This window comes from Grammomys surdaster, unplaced genomic scaffold (genome assembly GCF_004785775.1).
Source record: "Grammomys surdaster isolate TR1022 unplaced genomic scaffold, NIH_TR_1.0 270, whole genome shotgun sequence".
NCBI lineage: Eukaryota > Metazoa > Chordata > Mammalia > Rodentia > Muridae > Grammomys > Grammomys surdaster.
Window position 1 is genome coordinate 544227 of NW_021604711.1, and position 20814 is coordinate 565040.

Here is a 20814-nt window from a genome sequence, read left to right on the forward strand (position 1 = left end):
TGATGGAATAATGTAGTCACCCTTATTACATTTAATATGTGGCACTACTGAATTTAGTCTTTACTATATTTAACTTCCTATCCAAACCCACACATGTCCTCTCATTTGTTCACAAGGACAGAGATGTGCTCTTCAAAGGGGTGTTAGATTTCTCTTGATGCATAGGCTCTTACATAACTCGGTTTATTGCTAAGCGGTCCACCTTCCATTCTTTCTTACATGAGATCATTCTTCTAATATTATATTTTTCTAACCAGTCACTGATCAAAGAACTATTAACTTTTTTTCTTTCAGACAAGGCACCATGTAGCCCAGGCTGGCTCTGAGCTCCTGATCCTGCCACACTTTCCAAGAGCCGTTTATTTATTTTTGGTGTTAAGTCTCTGTCTTGCCTAACTAGCCTTGAACTTGTGGACTCAGGAGACACTCTTGTCTGACCATCTGGGACCACATGTGTGTGCTGTCACATGCAGCAAGATATACACTTCTTTGTCAGAGGTGCCTCCTGACCCCCACCCTGCCCAGTGGTCCTTCAAGAGTTTGAATCTAAACCAGAATGGTGGCTAATTCTAACTGTTCCATTTCCCATATCTATCAAGATGACCATGTGGATTTTCATTGGCCTATGATATGCCTGGCAGATTATATAATGATATTATTCATTTGCTCATTTTAAAAAAGGATTTAATTTTATTTTCTATACATGCATGCTTTATCTGCGTGTATGTTTGTGCATCACATGTGTGCAGTCCTGATGACGGTCAGGAGAGAGTGTTGGATCCTGGAGTTACAGACAGTTGTGAGCCACGACCTGGGTGCCGAGAACTGAACCTGGTCCTCTGGAAGAGCAGCAAATGCTTAACTACTGAGCCATCTTCCAAGACCCTCATTCATTCATTCTTAGATGGCACAAATCTACTCAGTTTTGCTGTCTGCTACTGTCCTTTTAAATTTTTTTGGACAGCAACTGATAACATTTTAATGTCTTATTTTGGCATTAATATTGAGAATAAGGCTGGCATTACTTTTTAATTAATCACTTACTTTTAATGGCATCTGTTAAACTTTTGGAACAGAGACTTACTTGGTGAAAATAAGCTTATTTTCATTTGTTGTATTTAATATGAATTCAGTCTTTAAAACAGCTAAGTCATCATACAGAAATATGGGCCCTTCTTACAATCAAACCCACACTCAATCCTCACATTAAAGTTCTTGAAGGAAGAATAATCTTTGGAATGTAATATTTTGTGAAATGGGTCAAAGGTAGAAAGCATAGCACCCATGTACACCATCATGGCCAAGGAAGACCTCAGCTGTTCTTCATCTTGGGCCTTTCCATGATCCACCACCATCATTGCCATTGCCAGGATGACCCCAGAGTTACACCACCTTGCTAAAAGGATCACACACACACACACAGACACACACACACAGACACACAGACATACAGACATGCGCATACACACACACACATGCACACACTGGTGACAAATGGACTCCTGGGTTGACAGGGCAAACCACTGCTTTTCTGTGTTCTGCCTGTCTCCCCAGGATACAGATGCTGCAGGTAAGGACTATGCCCCCAGGTCAGATCCAGGCCAGGGTGATCAGAGGAGGAATCATGAGTCAAAAAGAGCTTCCACAAAACAAGATGGCCACAGAGGTCCCTCCTACCTGTGTTGTTCCTCAGGCGGCTCTCGGTGAGCTCAGAGATGGCTCCGGAGGTTGAGGTTTTCTTCAGTCTCGCCACCCCTGATGAGGCACTTCCAGGTTTGTTGAGCATGTCCTCACTGCTGGCCCTCTTGAGCTAAAGAGAAGTTGGAGAGAGGTGAGAGGAAGACACGGGGAGGAATTCTATGCCCACCAGGGCCAGTAGTTTAGGTAGAATAACAGGGACTGCATGAAGGGAAAAAGCACTTAGTTCAGCCCTGGACAGCATGGAGCAGCTGCTATTGGACAGAGGCAAAGAAGATGCTTATCCTGGACCAGGAAGTCCCACCTTCAGTGACTAAGTCAGGGGGCTGTAACACTGATCAATAACATTTAAGCCTATAAAACCTAGACTAGAACACATGAAGGAGAAAAATCTCAGATGACTCCATCAAATTCCCACCTTTAAGACAGAAACAGGGCCCTGCAGCTTGAGCTCAAGAGTCACCTGGTACAATACAATATAACCAACCCTTCATGTATGTGCTCACGGCATTGAGTCCCAAAGTCTTTTATTATTATTATTATTTATTTTATTTATATGAGTACACTGTAGCTGTCTTCAGACACACCAGAAGAGGGCATCAGATCTCATTACAGATGGTTGTGAGCCACCATGTGGTTGCTGGGAATTGAACTCAGGACCTTTGGAAGAGCAGTCCATGCTCTTAACCGCTGAGCCATCTCTCCAGCCCGAGTCCCAAAGTCTTAACAGTCCAAAAGTTCAAAGTCTTTGTTGAGACTCAGGGCATCTCTCTAGCTGCTGTTCTATGTACATGTTCATGTTTGTACATGAGTGTGCACACGCATGTGGAAGTCAGAGGATAACCACTGTACACCGTGTTTCTGATGAAGGGTCTCACTGGCCTAGGACTTGCCAAGCAGACTAGATTTGGTTTGTTTTGGTTGTCAACTTGACACACTTGGGAAGAGGGACCTTCAATTGGCCTGTGGGCATGTGTGTAGTGTAGCAGGATATTTATTCTGCTACATTGTATTCACAGTAGAGCTCAGTGATTAGGCAGTAGAAGAGAAGGCAGAGCTGGGAGAAGAGAGGAAGGGGAGGGGAGAAAGATAGGAAGGGGAGAAGAAGGAAGAGGCTATCAGCCATGGAGAACCATGGATGGGTCGAAAGCTGTCCTGGGTAACAACTTCTATCAAAAGGTTAGATACTGGGTAACAACTCTAATTGTGTGGGCATCTTGTTGATTGAGCATTTCTAAATATATAAATCCTTTAGATAATCATTAGCTTTAAGAGTCTCATTTCTACCAGGTACTGCAAGAATGGCAGATATTGTTTGGGGTTCAAGCTTTGTGAATACAACATGGTGGATTGGCAGAGCTATCCCCATGATGCTGTCTCGTGGGTGCCAGGGCCTGTGCATCTAGCTAGCCAGAGCCCTGGTCAGAGCCAAGGAGCAGCGGAAACATGGCAGCTACCCAGGAATAAGCTGGATCAGGCACCGTTTTCTAAATATCTCCCCATACAGTGTACGGCAATAGATTGGTCTGTGGGCATGTCTGTGGGACATTTTCTTGATTGCTAATTGATGTAGGAGTGCCCAGGCCACTCTGGGCAGTGCCATTCTTTTAAAAATTTATTTTTATTATATGTGCATTGGTGTTTCACCTGCATGCATATCAGTGTGGGGGTGTCAGACCTTGAAGTTACAAACAGTTGTGAGCTGCCATGTGAGTGCTGGGAATTGAACCCAGGTCCTCTGGAAGAGCAGTCAGTGCTCTTAACTACTGAGACATCTCTCTATCCCCAAGGCAGCAGCATTCTTATGAACATGGCCCTGGGCTTTACAAGGAATCTAGCAGAGCAAAGGCTAGGGAGCAAGCTAGCTTCCTCTACCATCTTCATTTGAGGTCCTGCCTGCTAGATCTAGTTCCTGCTCTGTTTTGACACACAGTCCATGATCAGTGTGGGGACGAGGGCATGGTAGCTTCTGGAGATCAGATGCCTCTCTCCTTTATCTTTATTATTTGGTGGTTCTTCCCTCCTCAGTTAACCCTTTCCAGAAAAGTCTTTACACATGTACCCAGCGGTGTGTCTCATTAATCTCATTAATGTTCTAAGTACTTGAGGTTGTCCTCTCCATGTGCAGGCATGTATATACCTGCACACACACACACACACACACACACACACACACACACACACACACTTAAGTCAATAAATAGTGTAATAATAACTAAAAACTATGCTGTGAGGGTTGAGGAGATGGCTCAGTGGATAAAGAGTGCTTGCCATGTAAACAGGAGGACCAGAGTTCAGATCCCCAGAACCCAGATGAAAGATGGGCAGACATGGAGGTCTGCCTGTATTCCTAGCACTTGGGGAGGCAAAGACAGACAGAACCTCCAAGCCAGTGATTTGGCTCACCAAGCCAGTGAACTCAGGTTTCAGTAGGAGACCTTGCTCTGAGTATAAAAAAAGTGGAAAGAAACTGAGGAAGACTCGAAGTCACCCTTTGGACTCCACAAGCACATATGAACCACACATATAAAGACATACATATACACGCACACATACCACACACATGTTAGTACACATGACAAGAAAGTGTGTATGGAGCTGCTCCATATCAACCAGCAGAGCTTTTAAGGGGAACACTTATTTCCCCTGCACCTACAATGAGGAATTCCAAACGAGAAAGCTTTGCTGCACTGAAGCTTCCCCAAGATGTAGGATGTAATGATTACAAACAAACCCATCATCCCTTAGAAACGATGTGCTCAATCTACTCCTTCCGTCAGTAGTGTAGGAGGCATACATACTTGAAGGGAGCACCAGATTCAGTTACTGCCTCACGTTCTTTCTCTGTTTGAGGCTTTGTTTCCTGTTACCCAGAGGCAGTTCAGCACCCATCTAGGTTTCTGGCTCACTGCAGAAGATCCGACAAAGCTGAGCTCAGGTGTTGCTTTGGTATGTGTAGTAAGTACTCACACTAAGGGTTCACTGGGATTTAAGCTGCTGAGCACCTGAGTTCACAAAGGAAAAGGTTTCAATGCCTTGTAGATTAAAGTAACTAAAAAAATTCCTCTCCATTTAACAGAGATGAAAGAAAACCTAGAAGCTCCAACATCATCAGCTACAACAACAACAACAACAAAACCCCAGTCTCTAGTGGCAGGTAACTATCTGTGGTCCTCAAATGTAAGCAACTATCAACTGTGGTGAGGGTTTATTTAAATGCACACACCTAACTTTGCCTTTCCTTGGACTCAACACCATCTACCAAGTTGCTCAGTCCCCAGATATAAGGCAGACATTTCCAGGGATCATGACAATGTTAAGAGCGTTCTGTCTGTGGAAATCAAATATGATTCACTTTGTGAACTTGTATTGTTTGGAAGCTACATTAAAAAGTAAACTAAAGCAAATTAAAAGTCTATGATGGACTGACAAGATGCCGCAGTGGGTAAAAGTGCTTGCTATACAAGCCTGACCAACCTGAGTTTGGGCCCCAGAGCCATAGTGGCAGGAGAGAACAGACTCCCAGACTGAACTCCACACCTCTATACCTCCCCCACAATGATAATAACACTAAATGTTTAAAAGCTGTACTCCTCCCAGGATATACAGCATGTGATGGCACACACCTTTAATCACAGCACTTGGGAGGCAGAAGCAGGCAGATCTCTATGAGTTTGAGGCCAGCCTGGTCTATATAGTGAGTTTCAGTACAGTGAGACCCTGTTCAAAGGAAGGAAAGAAGGAAGGAAGGAAGGAAGGAAGGAAGGAAGGAAGAGTGTAAGAGAGAGAGGGAAGGGAGAGGGCAGGGAAGAGAGGGAGGGAGGAAGGGAGAAAGAGAAGAAGGCAGGGGATAAAAGAAGGGAGAGATGAATTTATGGATAGGACAGGCAGACAGATAGACAGACACACAGACAGAGACTTTATGGATGATGGTTATGTTAGTGAAGTGCCTGTGGCACAAGCATGAGGACCAGCATCCACATAAAAATGCAGCAACAACCCAGGGAGAACAGAGACAGGTAGATACCTAGAGCCCATTGACCAGCCAACCTAGCCAACTGGTGAACTCCTGGTTTAGTAAGACTGTCTCAAAATATAGGTAGATAGCAATCAAATAAGATCCCTGATGTTGACCTCTGGCCTCCACACACACATGCATGCACACCCATATACACACCCAAATGAATGAACACACACACACAAGGAATTTATTTTTAAGTGAATCTATCAAAATGTTATCAATACATGATCAATATAAAATGCTCATAGTCATTTAATGAAGAGCTATCCCTAAGAAATACATAGGCAATTCTTTTGTGAAATAAACATCATAGAGTGTATGTCCACAAACCACTATGCCATAAGCTATATGGTAAATATAGAGAGTATATGGATAATATACATATCTATGTGTGTGTATATGGATATTCTTTCTGGGGTCATGATGAATAAACAACACAAGATTAAAACAAGAGAAAGGACATATTCAGGAGACCATGCAATAGCACCCATGAAAGAGACTACCAAAGCCTCATGGTGATTTCACAGCACACTTCTTTCTTCATAAGCAGGTATCCTCCAGAATAGTTATCAAACACATAGCAAATACATAAGCCAGAAACATAGCTGGTTATCAGCATCTGAAACATTATCATAGTGAATAGAGTGTTGGATTGTCATTCCCTCATATGATTGGCAAAGCAACCACACAAACATGTTACCGCACACACATGCGCAGTGCACTCTGCTCTGACACTACAATAGCTATGCCACTAGGCTACAGAAATTCTACAGCCCCGCTATAATCTTATGGAGCCATCTCACGTGTCCATCCTTGGCTGAAATCTCATCTCATAGCTCACATGTATATTAGTGAGCTCTCTTGCAATTTTTGGTACTAACTCTTTAAACCTGATTTAAGATCATATCTCCATGTTGATTGGCCACATTCTAAGGGCCCCATTGCCAAAGGTGGCTAGTAGCAACCATATTGAGAGCATCCTTTAGGAACTGTCAGAGAACACTGCTTGAGTTTCCAGACTCAGACAATGGACCCCTGATGGAAAGCTGTACTCCTCCCAGGATATACTTTTACATTTTACAGGATATGCTGGGACAACTTGACCTCCCCAAAAAGGTCCCTAGCTGCAGGGCCCAGCAGCCTGTTAGAGCCAGCACAAGACTTGTATCTAAATACCCAGGTTTTTTTTTTTTCTATCTCTGTTTTTTCTTTGTTGTTCTCCTTTCCTTTTGTCAACAAGTAGAACATGAACAAAATGGTGACTAGGCTTTCCAAGAGACACAGGAGGTGAGTAGGCTGGCCATATGATTCATATGTACACCAGGTGAGGCTAGGCATTAGGAGGTGAGAGAAAAGCAGTGGGCAGAGGTGAACAGAGACTAGGTCTAGAGTCCAGTCCTTGGCCTAGCCCCTCTGAGATGCATCCCTGAACCCTTTGTCCCATAGAGATGTGGAAATCTTGGGATCTATACATTGTACTGACATCCTTGGACTTAGGCAAACTCTGCCCAAAAACAGTGGAGAAAAAATAGCATCTGTACTTAAAATGTAGATTATTTTCCTTGCCTGATTCCTAAAACAGCACAGTACAACAGCTATTTACATCAAATTAAATATTATAAATAATCCAGAGATGCTAGAGAAAAGGCACCTGGAAGGACTTGTAGGTTCTATGAAAATACACTGTTTCTGATAAGACCCTTGAGCGCCCACAGACTTTGGCATCCATGGCAATCTTGGAAAATATTATCTTGAGTGAGGTAATCCATACACAAAAATGTTGTGTGTCCCTCTCATCTGAGGTTCTGAGCTCCAAATCTTCAGGTGTGGGTATATAATGTAAAGTAACTACAGAAACTGAGAAAGTAAAAAGCTACATGGGAGAGAGGCAAAAGATCTTGAGAGGAAATAGCAGGATACAGTGATATGAAGGAGAAAGGGGAGAGGATTTTAATGGAGGAGGAGGGTACAAGGCCAATACAGAAGAGGGAGGGAGGAAGGAAAATAACACTAAGGGTATTGTGGTGGTTTAAATATGCTTGGCCCATGGGAAGTGGCACTATTAGGAGGTGTAGCCTTGTCGGAATAGGTGTGGCCTTTTTGGAAGAAGTATGTCACTGTATAGGCGGACTTTGAAGTCTCTCCTAGCCCTCAAGTTCCACCCAGGGTAGAAGAGAGTCTTCTAGCTGCCTGTGGACTACAGTCATCTGCTGCCTTCACATCAAGATGTATGACTTTTGGCTCCTCCTGCACCATGTCTGCCTGCACACTGCCATGCTTCCCACCATGATGATAATGGCCTGAACCTCTGAAACTATAAGCCAGCCCCAATTAAATGTTTGCTTTTATAAGAGTTGCCTTGGTCATTTATGTGTTAGTTACTCTTATAATGCTGTAACAAATATTGTGATCAAGGCAACTTACAAAGTAATGTTCAATTATGGTGGCAGGTAGAGCTGCGAGCTCAAGTCTAGATTCATAAGCAGGAGGCAGAGAAAGAGATCACTAGGGATGGCGGGAGGCTTTTGCGGTCTCAAGGCTACGGAAAGGGTGTAACACACTTCCTCTAAAAAGGCTACACTTCTTAACTTCTTAATCGCTCCCAAATATTTTCACAAACTGGGGGCCAAGCATTCAAACATATGAGCCTATGGAGGCCATTCTCATTCAAACCACCACAGGATGTTTGAATAAGCCATGAGGAGTCATTATTATTATTTTTGTTTGTTTGTTTTTTCGAGACAGGGTTTCTCTGTGTAGCCCTGGCTGTCCTGGAACTCACTCTGTAGACCAGGCTGGCCTCAAACTCAGAAATCTGCATGCCTCTACCTCCCAAGTGCTGGGATTAAAGGCGTGTGCCACCACCGCCTGGCTAGTCATTACTTTTTATCTACCTAAAGTTATATATCATACATAGGAGTATAATATATATATGTATATGTGTATGTGTGTGTATGTACATATATACATATATATACAACATACACATACATATATGTGTGTATATTTCTATGTATGATATATAATCTTAGGTAAATTAAAAAGTTTTATATATATATATACATACACACACATATGCACACATACACATATATATAGTTTAAATGAAGTTATTACATTTGAGCTGAAAATGTTTGCCTAAGAGTCATAGACTATCTAATAAAAACCCCAGTACCAGGCATGAGACTCCCTCCTTTTGATTTTTTAATCAGTAGAGTCTAAGAGACTCCCAAAATATTATAGGCTACCCCTTGCCCTTGGTTGACTTCCAGAGAGTGAAGGCAGGTCCCTATTTCTGAAGATACCATGTACTTCAGACAGGACTCAGAGAATCCAAGCTGTCTTGAAACTGACTTGAAAGCATCTTTCTGGAAACTAGCATCATATCACAGAAGGTGTTATGAGATCTGCCAAAGGAGAAGAGCACAGTAATGATGTGCACAGCAAGAGACCCCAAGAGTACAATAGTGGCACTCATGTCTTGACAGTAACCAACAGCTGTGTAAGTGAACTTTAAGGCTTGCTCAACAGGAGGGAAATCATGCCTGTTACAGCAAACTTCGCCACCTACTTAGGGTTCATGAGGTCATGGATCTTAGAGGAGAACCCACTCCCACCACCATATTAAACCATCATTGTAAGTATATCCTTTGTGGTGGTTTGAATAGGAATGGCCCCTGTAGATTCTTGTGTTTGAATGTTTGGTGACTGGGAGTGGCACTATTAGGAGGTATGGTCTTGTTGGAGTAGGTGTGGCCTTGTTGGAGGAAGTGTGTCACTGTAGAAGTGGGCTTTGAGGTCTCATATGCTCAAGCTATGCCCCAATCTTTCCCATGCTGCCTGTGGATCAAGATGTAGAACTCAGCTTCATCTCCAGCACCATGCTTTCTATGATGATAATGGTCTAAACCTCTGAAACTATAAGCCAGCTCCAATTAAATGTTTTCTAAGAGTTGCTGTGGTCATGGTGTGTCTCAGCAATAAAACCAATAAAATCCTAAGACATCCTCATAACCATAGATAATTATAGCTCTCACTCCTTGTGAAAGAAACTTCTCATTGCAATAGACAGAGATCATTACAGAAAACCACAACCAGTCAAACTGCTGAGAACAACTGGTTGTGGGCACTGTACAAGCCAGAGGATCAAGAAATCTGCAGTGAGATTATGTCTCCTAGGAATGACAGGGAAGCTTCACCCACAATACTTTGTCTTTTATGGCTCCCTAAACAAAATCTGAACAAGTACACCACCAATAGACAGGCCGTCATGGAAGGGGGAAATCTCAAGGGGTCCCCCAACCCCAGAAAAAGACCTCCAGGTAAGTAAAGAATGCTGAGACGAAAAGAAATAGTCCTTCCTGGGAATAAGCTCCCTAATTGTTACCCAATAGCAACTGGTCAGCCCTGAAAACATTTATACACAAGTAACACTAAATAGACTGGTTGTAAACAGAGCAGGTTGTATTTATATATTTGTGTGTGTGTGTGTGTGTGTGTGTGTGTGTGTGTGTGTAACAAAAGGAAGCCATGAATTTGAGAGGGAGTGGGGGTGGGGGAATGAAAGGGCTGGAGGGAGGAAAAGAAAGGAGGACTTGAAGTGATAATATTTTAATTAAAAAAAAGAAAACTGCTCCAAAAACTACTTAAGAGACTTGAGCATGCAGCGGTTAAGAGCACTGAGTGCTCTTCCAAAGGTCCTGAGTTCAATTCCCAGCAACCACATGGTGTGGGATCTGATGCCCTCTTCTGCTGTGTCTGAAGACAGTGAGCGACTGGACAGTGTAATATACATAAAATAAATAAATAAATCTCTGAGAGAGAGAGAGAGAGAGAGAGAGAGAGAGAGAGAGAGAGAGAGAGAGAGAGCGCATGAGCGAGCATCTCTGAGAGAGAGAAAGACAGAGTTCTGCCTCTGCATACCGAGTGCCAGGATTAAAGGCATGCAACATTATGCCCAGCTGTAACTTATTTTTTCATTAAAATAAATATTGTTAGCCGTGCCTGGTCTACTGTGATGGCTATTCTAGGTTATCAACTTGACTACATCTGGAATTAACTAAAACCCAAATGTTCGGGCACACCTGTGAGAAGTTTTTTTTTTTTTCTTAATTAAATTAAATCTGGATCCTTCAAGGTGGGAAGACTTACCTTTAAGCTAGGTCAATAATCAGGTAGATAAGATGACCATCTGTGGACAATCAGCCTCCACTCCATCCCACGCCCCACCCCGCCCACCATCCCTGCCAATGACCGTTGGGCCCATGAACCAAGTAGCCATATGGCAGAGATGAACGTTATAAATGGGTTTGGTAACATGGACTGCCATTTCCTAAGGCTGGCCTGGCTACAGCTGCTGCTGAATGCCAGATCTGCCAACAATAGAAACCAACACTGAGCCCAGGTATGGACATTCCCCTGGGTGACCAGTCAGACTTGGTAGCAGGTTGACTACACCGGACCACTTCTTCTGTGCAAAGAACAAGGCTTTGTCCTTACTGGAGTAGATACTTATTCTGGTCTTGGATTTGCCTTTCCTGCACACAATGTTTCTGCCCAAACTACCATCTATTGACTTACAGAATGCTTTAATCCAGCATTACATTATTTCCCACAGTATTAAGGAACTCTCTTCACAGACAAAAAAGTGTGACAGTGGGCCCACGATCATGGAATCTACTGGTCTTACCATACTCCACCATCCTGAAGCAGCTGGCGTGACAGACAGATGGAATGACCTTTAGAAGACACAATTACAATACCAATGAGGCAGCAGAAACCTGGAAAGCTGGGACAGGGTTGTCCAGAAGGCAGTATATGCTTTAGATCAGCATCCAATATACAGTTTCTCTTAAGCCAGAATCCACAGGTGCAGGAATCAAGAGATGGAAAAGGGAATGGTTTCACTCACTATCATCCCTAACAACCCACTGGAAAAAACTTCCAGTTCTTGTGAGCTTAAGTTCTGCTGGCCTAGAAGTTTTGTTTCTAGAGGCAGGGAGAGCTCCTGCCAAGAGTCACACCAAGCATTTCATTAAACTGGAAGCTTAGGCTTCCTCCTGGCCACTTTGGGCTTCTAAGGCCATAAGCCACCTGGCTAAGAGAGGCATAACAGTGTTAAGTGGTGTGGTTGATTCAGATTATCACGGAGAAATTAGATGGCTTCTCCATAATGGAAGTAAGAAAGTTTATGTCTGGAATGCAGAGGTTCCTTTAGGGCATCTCTTGGTGCTACTGTGTCCTGTGATTAAAGTCAATGGGAAAATATAACAATCTAATGCAGGCAGGATGACAAAGGGATGGAGGAAATACAGAATGGGGAGTAGAGGAAGGCAGTCATAAATACCAGCTAAGGCCATGTGATCGGTTGCAGAAACAAGGATTATAACTGATAGAAGTGCTTTTGTTATGTTCTGTTAATGTATGTTGTATAGATATTTCTTGATTTCCTTTTCATGTAATGTAACATGAGTTAAGAGAATATCAGTGATTATTATATTTAAGTTTTGAGATATTAAAAGAATGTCCCTAAACGGAATAATAATATTCCTATAACAGCCAGGACTATATAGTGAGACCCTGTCCTAAAAAAGGTCAGTGTTAGATGGGAGTTAACAAGAAAATACTAGAAATGATGCGTTAGCCTAGGTCGACAGAGCAACAAAATCACTTGTCAGATGTTCGATTCCCATTAACTCCTCCCACTCACAGACCGGAAGGCACAAGTCTAGGGCAGGTGGTTCTAACTCCTGCCTCAGAGTTCACAGTGGCTCAGTCTACCTTATGTTGGTCTGATTATGACACTCTCAGGAGAAGAACAGGGGCCATGGCATTTAAGAAACATTAAGTGCTTAGTAGGTAGCACAGGCTTTCCTAAGCAGAGCTGCGGACAGCAAGGGCACAGAGTCCTGCTCTCCTGGAACTCATAGCCAGTCAAAGGGAGACAGACAGATGCTTGCTCAACGAACCAGAGGTGCCATGGAGTAAGAGCCACAGCTGTAGGGATGCTGAGGAGGGTGAGGAGTGTGGATGCAGTTAGGAGCGTGGCACACAGTGTGCTCAAAGGATGACCTCTAACACGGTGCCCTCTAGGCAGAGACAGGAGACAGCACAGACAACCTCTACAGGAGTGTGAACGGCATGTCCAAGGTACAGTCGCCACAGGCTCTAGAACTTTGTGGCTTGAGCTCTGGGAACCAAGGAGCAGAGTATGGCAATGTCTAACAAAACAAACAAACAAACAAACAAACAAACAAACACTAATCCTAACAGCATCTCTGGTGATGAGGAGGGCTTTCCTTCTCACTCACTCAAACAGAAAGAGCTTGCATGGGTGTTCAGCAGAGAAGTGGCATGCCGAATATGCTAAGGGACTCCTGTTGAGGAAAGAATGCTAAGATGGAAGCAGAGCAGTGGTCTGGGAAGGCTGGGCCCTGGCCAGGAGGTCACAGGGGAGGCTACGTGACTTCAGGTAAAATCTCTAAGGCAGAGGAATGGCTTTTCACTGGTGCATTGTTGGGCGTGAACAGAGGCGCATGCAAGGCTGATGCCAAGGCCTCAGGTCTGAGGAAGCCTAAAGGGAAGAGTGGATCGAGGAGGAGCAGCCTGGGAGCTGATGGAGATGGGCTTGAACATGTTACACTTGGGTGGCAGTTTGACACTCAAGGCAGTGAGAAGGCTCCTGATTGGCTATGGAAATCTGGATACCGTCCGCAGAACAGATGCTGTCAGCTGGAGAATGGCTCTAAATGGGGACAGTCCTGTAATCTGGGAGTGTGCTAGAAAAGAGGGTACATTTTCAGATGTCACTATGATTAGATGTACAATTGATATTAACATATGGCAGGATGGGAAATTCACATATTCTATAATACACATGACAGTTTTGTACAAAAGGCCCCTCCCCCAGTTTTCACTGATTCTTTGACATCTCATGTCATGTGTGGACCACCTTAGGTCATCTTTCAGGCCTTTGGCCTCCCTTAATGTCATACAAGAAGACAAGGAATTTGCCTCACAATTCTCAGGTGCCTTGTCCTGTCTAAGAGCATAATGAAAATGAAAGATACACCCTGGTTTGGAATGTCCTGAGAGAACTCAGCATTTCTCTCCCTTGGCAACATCCTTCATGATGTGCTGGTACCCTTGGGAGTTCCATGGGGCCTTTTTACAGCCATGCTTGGACATGGCAGATAGAGAGAAATACAGGGTACTTAATACCTCCCTTTTACTCACACTCACGTTACTACATTGTTTCTCAAATGTCTACCTGCAGTTAGCAACACTGTCTATGAATTTCACCCTAACACAGAAAGGAAGGGCTACAGGTTCATGGGAAGAACCCTGTCGCAGAGGGTGAATGTAAAAGGGGAAAAGCTGAACCCAGACCCAGGCCTGTCCTCTGTTAGATGCCGAGGAGGGGATAAAGAGAAGGGAGGAAATGAGAGCAGAATGCAGTCCTTCATGGAGGAATTATCAACCAAGTAGACAAGTCAAGCAAAGGTCAGAATGGTTCTGTGTGGCTCTGACTCCATCTAGGGGGAGCCAGAACACCCACTTAAGCCAGGACAGATGGCCTCAAGTGTTGCATTAAACCTCTCTCATGGTTCTTTCTCCACCCTGGAGCACCCTACTGTCCTCTATTCAGTCCATCCCTTAGGCCAGGACTTGCTGTTTCTCTGGGTCCCCTCTTCAGAACCCAATGGGGTTCGCTAATTGCCCTCTTCGTCCCTGAAGGGGTCTGGGCATCCTCACAGCCCTGCGCCGAAAGTCTATACCTTACTCAGCCGAGACTCAAAGGCCAGCGAGGTTGAAGACTTGGAGCTCTTCATGCCAGAAGGAGTCCCAGGGAGGGGCCGAGCTCGGTCAGGACCATGGCTGCCTGCTTTGGAAACCGGACTCCAGGGCTTGGTGGCACTCCGCATGATGTCCTGGGGAGACCTTCTCTCTGTAGGAGGGGAAAAAGGAAAACACTTGTCTCCAAAATTATCCTTGTGAGTGACATGATAAATCTTTACAAACTCCATTCACCAAGCTCACAGTTGCCACCACAGAACAGTGATAGGGTTTAGGCAGGTACAGAACACTCTATTCCTAAGATGCTACCTTTGCATGCTGCTTGTTTTTACACCTCTGAACAGATGTTTACTGATTTATTACAATATATATGCAACATCATTGATACTCTGACATTACTTTTCACCCAATGATAGTTTATTATTGTTACAGACAACTAATAGATTTGTGTTACACTACACATCTGTAAGCACACTCATGCACGTGTGTGTTCACACACACACATACACACACACTCCAGCAGCTTGTATCAAGATATAAATGCCTGCTTCAAAGGCATGGTGGCACATGCCTTTTATCCCAGCACTCGGGAGGCAGAGGCAGGAAGATTTTCTGTGAGTTCGAGGCAAGCCTGATCTACACAGTGAATCCAGGATAGCCAGGCCTCTGGGCTCTGTTACACAGACAAACCCTGCCTTGAAAAACAAAACCAACCAACCAAACAAAAACAAACAAACAAACAAACAAACAAACGTAGCAGACTGCAGCTGAAGACCTAGGAGAAACCTCTGAATACAGAGACAGAAGAGTGGACATCCCAGGTCCAGCCACCAACTGTCATTCATGATCACTTTCATCCTCCAAGTCTCAGCCTCCGCTGTCAACAGCATCACAGGCTGAATCCCTGGCATCTTTCTACCACCTTTCTGCCTCTTGTTGTGGGCTCTAGTATGTCACAAAGCATCCAAACCACAGTGCTCTGTCCTTTCAAAGAACACTCACAGGTGACAAGCAATTCCAGTGGCCAGTCTCATGGGACACCCTTAAGGGGTGGTAGCCGGTACTCAGAACGGTGGGTCTCCTCTGCTTCACAGAATCCCAAGACCCCTGGGTAATCCACACACAGCTCTGCATCCCAGCTCAGGCTGCCACCACTTTACACCCCTGTCCCTTTCCTGACCAGAAGAAACCATTTCAACAGATAATATCTGTCACTCCAAGAGTCATCCAGTTTCTGTTTAAGCAAAGTGATTAGACTCCTAGATACTTGTGCCCTGTTTAGCTGATATGTTCTGCAGCTCTGTAAACGTGGCTAATGATGAAATCCTTTGTTAGGGATTCAGCAGCATTGCTCAAGCTTGTACTTGGTGTAAACTAGGTCCTGGGTGCCCATCCCTGGCACTGATAGAAACACATGCATGTACACCACACACACACACACACACACACACACACACACACACACACACACACCTGAATTCATTATTGGTAAAAGGAAAAACAGGACTACCATTTGCTTCCCACACTTTTTCCTGAGGGCCACAACACATGACTTCATTTTCATGACTTGCTCAGAACCTTGTCAGTCTCAGCTTGGTTCCAGGTCTTGTGATTTCTTAAAAATTCAGTATTAAGAAAAGCGGCTTGCTGCCAATGTATTTTACTGATGTTTAGTGCTGATTATTTTTCTTTCTCAGCCCATGTTTTTCTTTCTGGTTTCCATGGCAACAGTGAAAGAATCCTTAGGTTAAGACCCTTGCAGTGACTAATTTCATTAATACTCTCTCAGTATAGGACAAGGTAACGCAGCCTGACTGCAAGCTAACCAGTACCCTGTCGGGCTGACTCATAGAGATCATTTAGATGAAATATCCGCTTAGCCAACATCCCATTTTATGCTATTGGAACTACTTAGAAATGACCAGTGTAGGGCTTACTTCATGAATGCATTAGGTACATGCTTTCCAAACCTGCCACGCTTGCCTTAAGATGACAGTGCCCCTAGTCTGCTTCCCAGAAAACTATGAAGTTAGAAGCAGGCGGGAAAGGATGTTTCTACTGTCAACCATTTTCTTGACATTTTAAGAGAACTCAATCCATTCATTAATCAATCTTATCCAAATTCAAATATATAAGCCCAGCTTTTCATTTCTGGTGACAAGTCTGAGGGGCCGGATGGAGTTATGGAGTTTAACTCTTTTTTTTCTTGTCAGCAGGTTGCTTGCCCCGCTGCTTCTCCGTCACTTCTTGCCACGTCACTTTCTCTACTCTCTTCAAATGTTCTGAATCTGATAACATTATTCACAGGTAAGGCATCCACACTACTCTCGGAGAGTGTCATTCTTTACTCTTACCGTCTTCTTCACTGGGCTCCGCCCTTCCTTCTGTACTCTCCTACCTGCTAAACTCTTTCCTGACAGTTCCAGCTTTCAGAATTCAAGATGTCCAGTAATAAATCGTTAACGTCTCACCCACAGTATCCAGGAAGAGTCATCCCCAGAGCTGAGAGCAGGACATCTAAACAGGGCAAGCATTTTAGGATAGGGACACCATTCTTGTCCTTGGGCACAAGCCAACAATGTCTTCCGTCTTGTCCTGGCTAGAGGTCAGAAATGCCAGAAGGGGGCTCTGGCTCTTGTTCTGGTTTCTTATTCATGTTCTTTTCATTTTACACAATCTGAGTGAACCGTACTGCCTAGAAACCATATGTGAAGATAAGAGACAAACTGGGCAGCATCTAGACACCCACAGGCAGGCCGACTGGACTGCCCAGCTCATCTCCCCATGCATTTTCTGCTCTAAGTCCTACAGGAAGCCCCTAGCCTAGCTGCTCGATGCTATCACATTTTCTGGGACCCCTTTCTGCTATACAGAAGCTCTACCTTCCTTTTTCCTCTCAAGCACCCACCTAAAATCCTATACTATCAAGACTTTCTAAACTCATCCACCCATTGTCTGTGAATTTCATCCTGAGCTCATGAGAAAAGGGACCAAGAAGCCATTGGCTTGGGATAGCTCTGCTGCTCGTTGATTTTGTCTGGTACACTAGGCATGTGGGAGCTGGTAAATTCTCCACCACTTTTAAGGTCCCTCACTTCTGTCTCAAAAGCAGGACAAGTGCCAGACAGGATGTCCAGGAGTGACCTCTCAGCATCAGCCTAGAGAAGTGGTGACTCAGCATACAAGATCAAAACTGTCACAGCAAGAAGTGAGGAAGGATGATGGGTCCTTGTGCTGTCAGATGGATATGGCCACCATGCCATTTCACTGTGAGCAGAAGGTGCTGGCAAATGTCCCATGTGAATTATCTCAGCCCTGGAAAGTGTTGCTTTGTATTATAGTCCGAGTATTGGTGTTTTCCTCAAATTCACACGGTGAAACCAAACCCCCACTGTGGTACTGTTAGGAAGTGGGACATCTGGAAGAAAGCTGGGCCAGGAGAGCAGAACCCTTACAGAAATGGCCTAAGGGAACATTTTTGTCCTTCTGTCAAGTGGGTGACACCATGAACCAGACAGAGGGCCCCCATTAGACACTGAATCTGCCAGCCCGGATCTAGGACTTTGGAGCCTCCACAACTTGGAGCAGTGTCTCCCACTTCTTTATAAGGCACCCACTTTAGCTTTAACAAACTCCCATCGTATAGAAGAGGAAATTTCCTTTGACTCAGGGAAGTCAAGCAACTTGTCTAGACCACAGAACTCATCTGTAGCCATGGTTGAAAGCAGGTTGGACAGGCCATCCAGATAATCTCCACCCACATGAGAAACAAGATCCCTGTGCATCAACCCCACGTGGGTACAGCTCCTTGCTGACCGGGAGCTTGGGCATGTCTGAACTCTATGCCACTCAGCATCAGATGGCATTACAAGAGACAACAGAAGAAACTTCACAAACCCAAGCTGCCTTCTGTCAGTTATGCCCATCCCCGTCGGGGTGTTGCTTATTAGCTTGACAATACACAGCCACAGATCCATTAAATCTTCAGAACAGGAGGCTGCCAGATATACCAGGCAAGTGTTCTTCCTGTACACAGAACAGCCTGTTTTCATCTGAAAATATGGGCACGGGGAAGCAGAGAGGGAAATGAACACACAGGCAGATGGTTTCCAGCCTTAGGATTGGTTTTAGACAATCTGGGCTGCCACAAGATAAACACAGGTGAGCACACTCGCTGACTAATGCTTCGCTCCTGGGTGTGAGTTAGGGACAGACAATGAATAGGTGGCCTCTGGCCAAGCACATGGGAACCAGAGGGGGAAAGATGTCTCTAGCTGTAATTCTCTGATTTCTTAAACTCCCCATAAACAATACAAAGGGTCAAATCTATTAAGAAATTAGAGTTGAATCTAGCAACTCATTCGAGGGAAAGGGTGGGAGCTGGAGGGAGGGTCTTTCCAGGAGTTTTTTTCTTTTTAACATTTCAGACATTTTATTTTGGTGCCACACTTCATTCTGCTCAGAGCAGTGTGTGACTTACATTTAAACAGTCCCCCATGAAATGCACATCATAAAGTAGTGAAGAGAGAAGAAGAAGGCGGGGAGAGAGGAGAGGAAGAGGGGCATGACGGTGTATTTTAGGAATACACAAAGGCACTGTGTCCCAGCAAAGGTTTAGGAACCGTGGTCTTCCCAGTCCATGCTGCTGTTATCCAGGGACCTTATCTTTATTTCCCTTTTAAGGCAAGAAAACTGGAAGTCAACTGGGAAACCATTCTGGATGAACGGAAAATAATGAGTCTCCGAGAGTGGGAGGGTGTTCAGGTCTCAGCTGCAAACACAATAAGCAGTAGGAAGCAGCAAGCTTAAAGCATTCAATCCGGAGAACCAGGAAAATAGGAATGAGCACATAGTTCAATTACCATGGGACCTGGCAGGAAGTGCAGCGCCAGGGATCAGCAGGCTGAAAATATCTAGCCAAAGACTAGTAGGACAATATTTATGAGTTTGCTCCAGATACTTGGATGGGCCAGTTCCAGGCCTGGGATAACTTCACCCCCAGGGGACACAAGGCATTCACAAAGGCACACCTTGGGGGGCTAATGCACAGAGGCTAGCGGTGCTACTAGGCATCCTGCCCACCAGAGGAATCCCAGGACAATGAAGCATCTCGACCAAGATGTCCGCAGTGCTGTGTGGGAAGTGGGGTCAGGGTCGTGGGGTCCTGACAGGCACCTGCTGAGCTTCCCATGAACACAGAACTGTTAACTGCTCTCACACTTCAGCAGTAGTCACAGGAAATACTTCCAAATGATTATTTCCTGCGGCTTGGAGATGAAAGAAGTCATCCCAATAGCATCAAATTCCTCCGTGGTCAACAGGGAAGAGGAAAGATTTCCACACTGCATCAAAAGAGAAGCTGCAAACCAGGACTCACTCACTGGTCCCATCTTCAGACAAAAGCTACACAGGAGTGATTCGAGCCCTGGCATATCACAAACTTGGAAAGAAAATGATGTCAAGGACTCAGAAATCAAGGCACTCTGCCAAGGGCAGGAACCACAAGTAACAGAGACAGGGCACAACCCGGAATGAGAAACCAAGGCAGGGGCGGTCATGAATACAAAATGCAGGTGGTGGCGGAGGCTGTAATCTGCGGCTATATTGAGATCAAGAGCTCAGAACTACTAGTCTGGGGTGCCCTTCTGGCTCCAAAGCTGAACCAAGAAGCTGGCGGCCTGCAGAGCGGAGTGACCACTAATGGGTGGTTATTTCCTTACTTACCATGTGGCTTTACATCAGAGACTAGAAGGGAATGAGACAAAGCTGCAGGAAAAGGAGATGGAAACAAGATCCCTCCAGAGCTCTTTCTTTGGGAGTAGTTTTAAAGAACACATGGCAGAAGAACAAAGCGAGGGTAAGAAGACAGGGAGCCAGAGGCTTTCATGCCCATTCAGGCTGAAGCCTCCTGAGTCATATTTGGTCTGTCCTGGTTTGAGGCATCTGGTGCAGGCCTCCACCTCTGCCTGGAATGCCTGCTGGAAAACAGAGTTGAGCTGACAGGAATGAGGGCATGGCAGGGACTGTAGAACCCTAGGGCTATTATCCTCAGCACTGCACCACTAGCCTGCAGGAGACAGTGAAGGAGGCAGCTAAGGCCCAGAGGGAGCTAGACCAGGATCCAGAAGATGTGTATTTACTTCAGGAGAAAAATCTAACCCACCACTTGCAGAGGATGCAGCTGTTGGGGGGCAGGGGGACCCTCAAAAAAGCCATTTCTCCCCTCCCCATGGCATGCTAGAGAGGCTGGTGTGTGAGGCCGCTGTCTGGTGGGCCTGCCTGGCTCAAACACAGGAAAC

At 44.9% G+C, this 20814-nt stretch overlaps 1 protein-coding gene across 2 annotated transcripts in view; it reads right to left on the reverse strand.

Moving 5' to 3' along the window:
• Positions 1 to 20814, reverse strand: part of Specc1 (sperm antigen with calponin homology and coiled-coil domains 1) — a 227336-nt gene that overhangs the window by 190297 nt on the left and 16225 nt on the right. For both annotated transcript variants that reach the window (XM_028776493.1, XM_028776495.1), the window contains exons 2-3: positions 14497 to 14666; positions 1678 to 1810 (exon numbers count right to left, since the gene is read on the reverse strand). In XM_028776493.1, the coding sequence (XP_028632326.1) occupies positions 1678 to 1810; positions 14497 to 14643 (280 nt within the window). In that variant the 5' untranslated portion in view covers positions 14644 to 14666. The remainder of the gene's footprint in view (positions 1 to 1677; positions 1811 to 14496; positions 14667 to 20814) is intronic.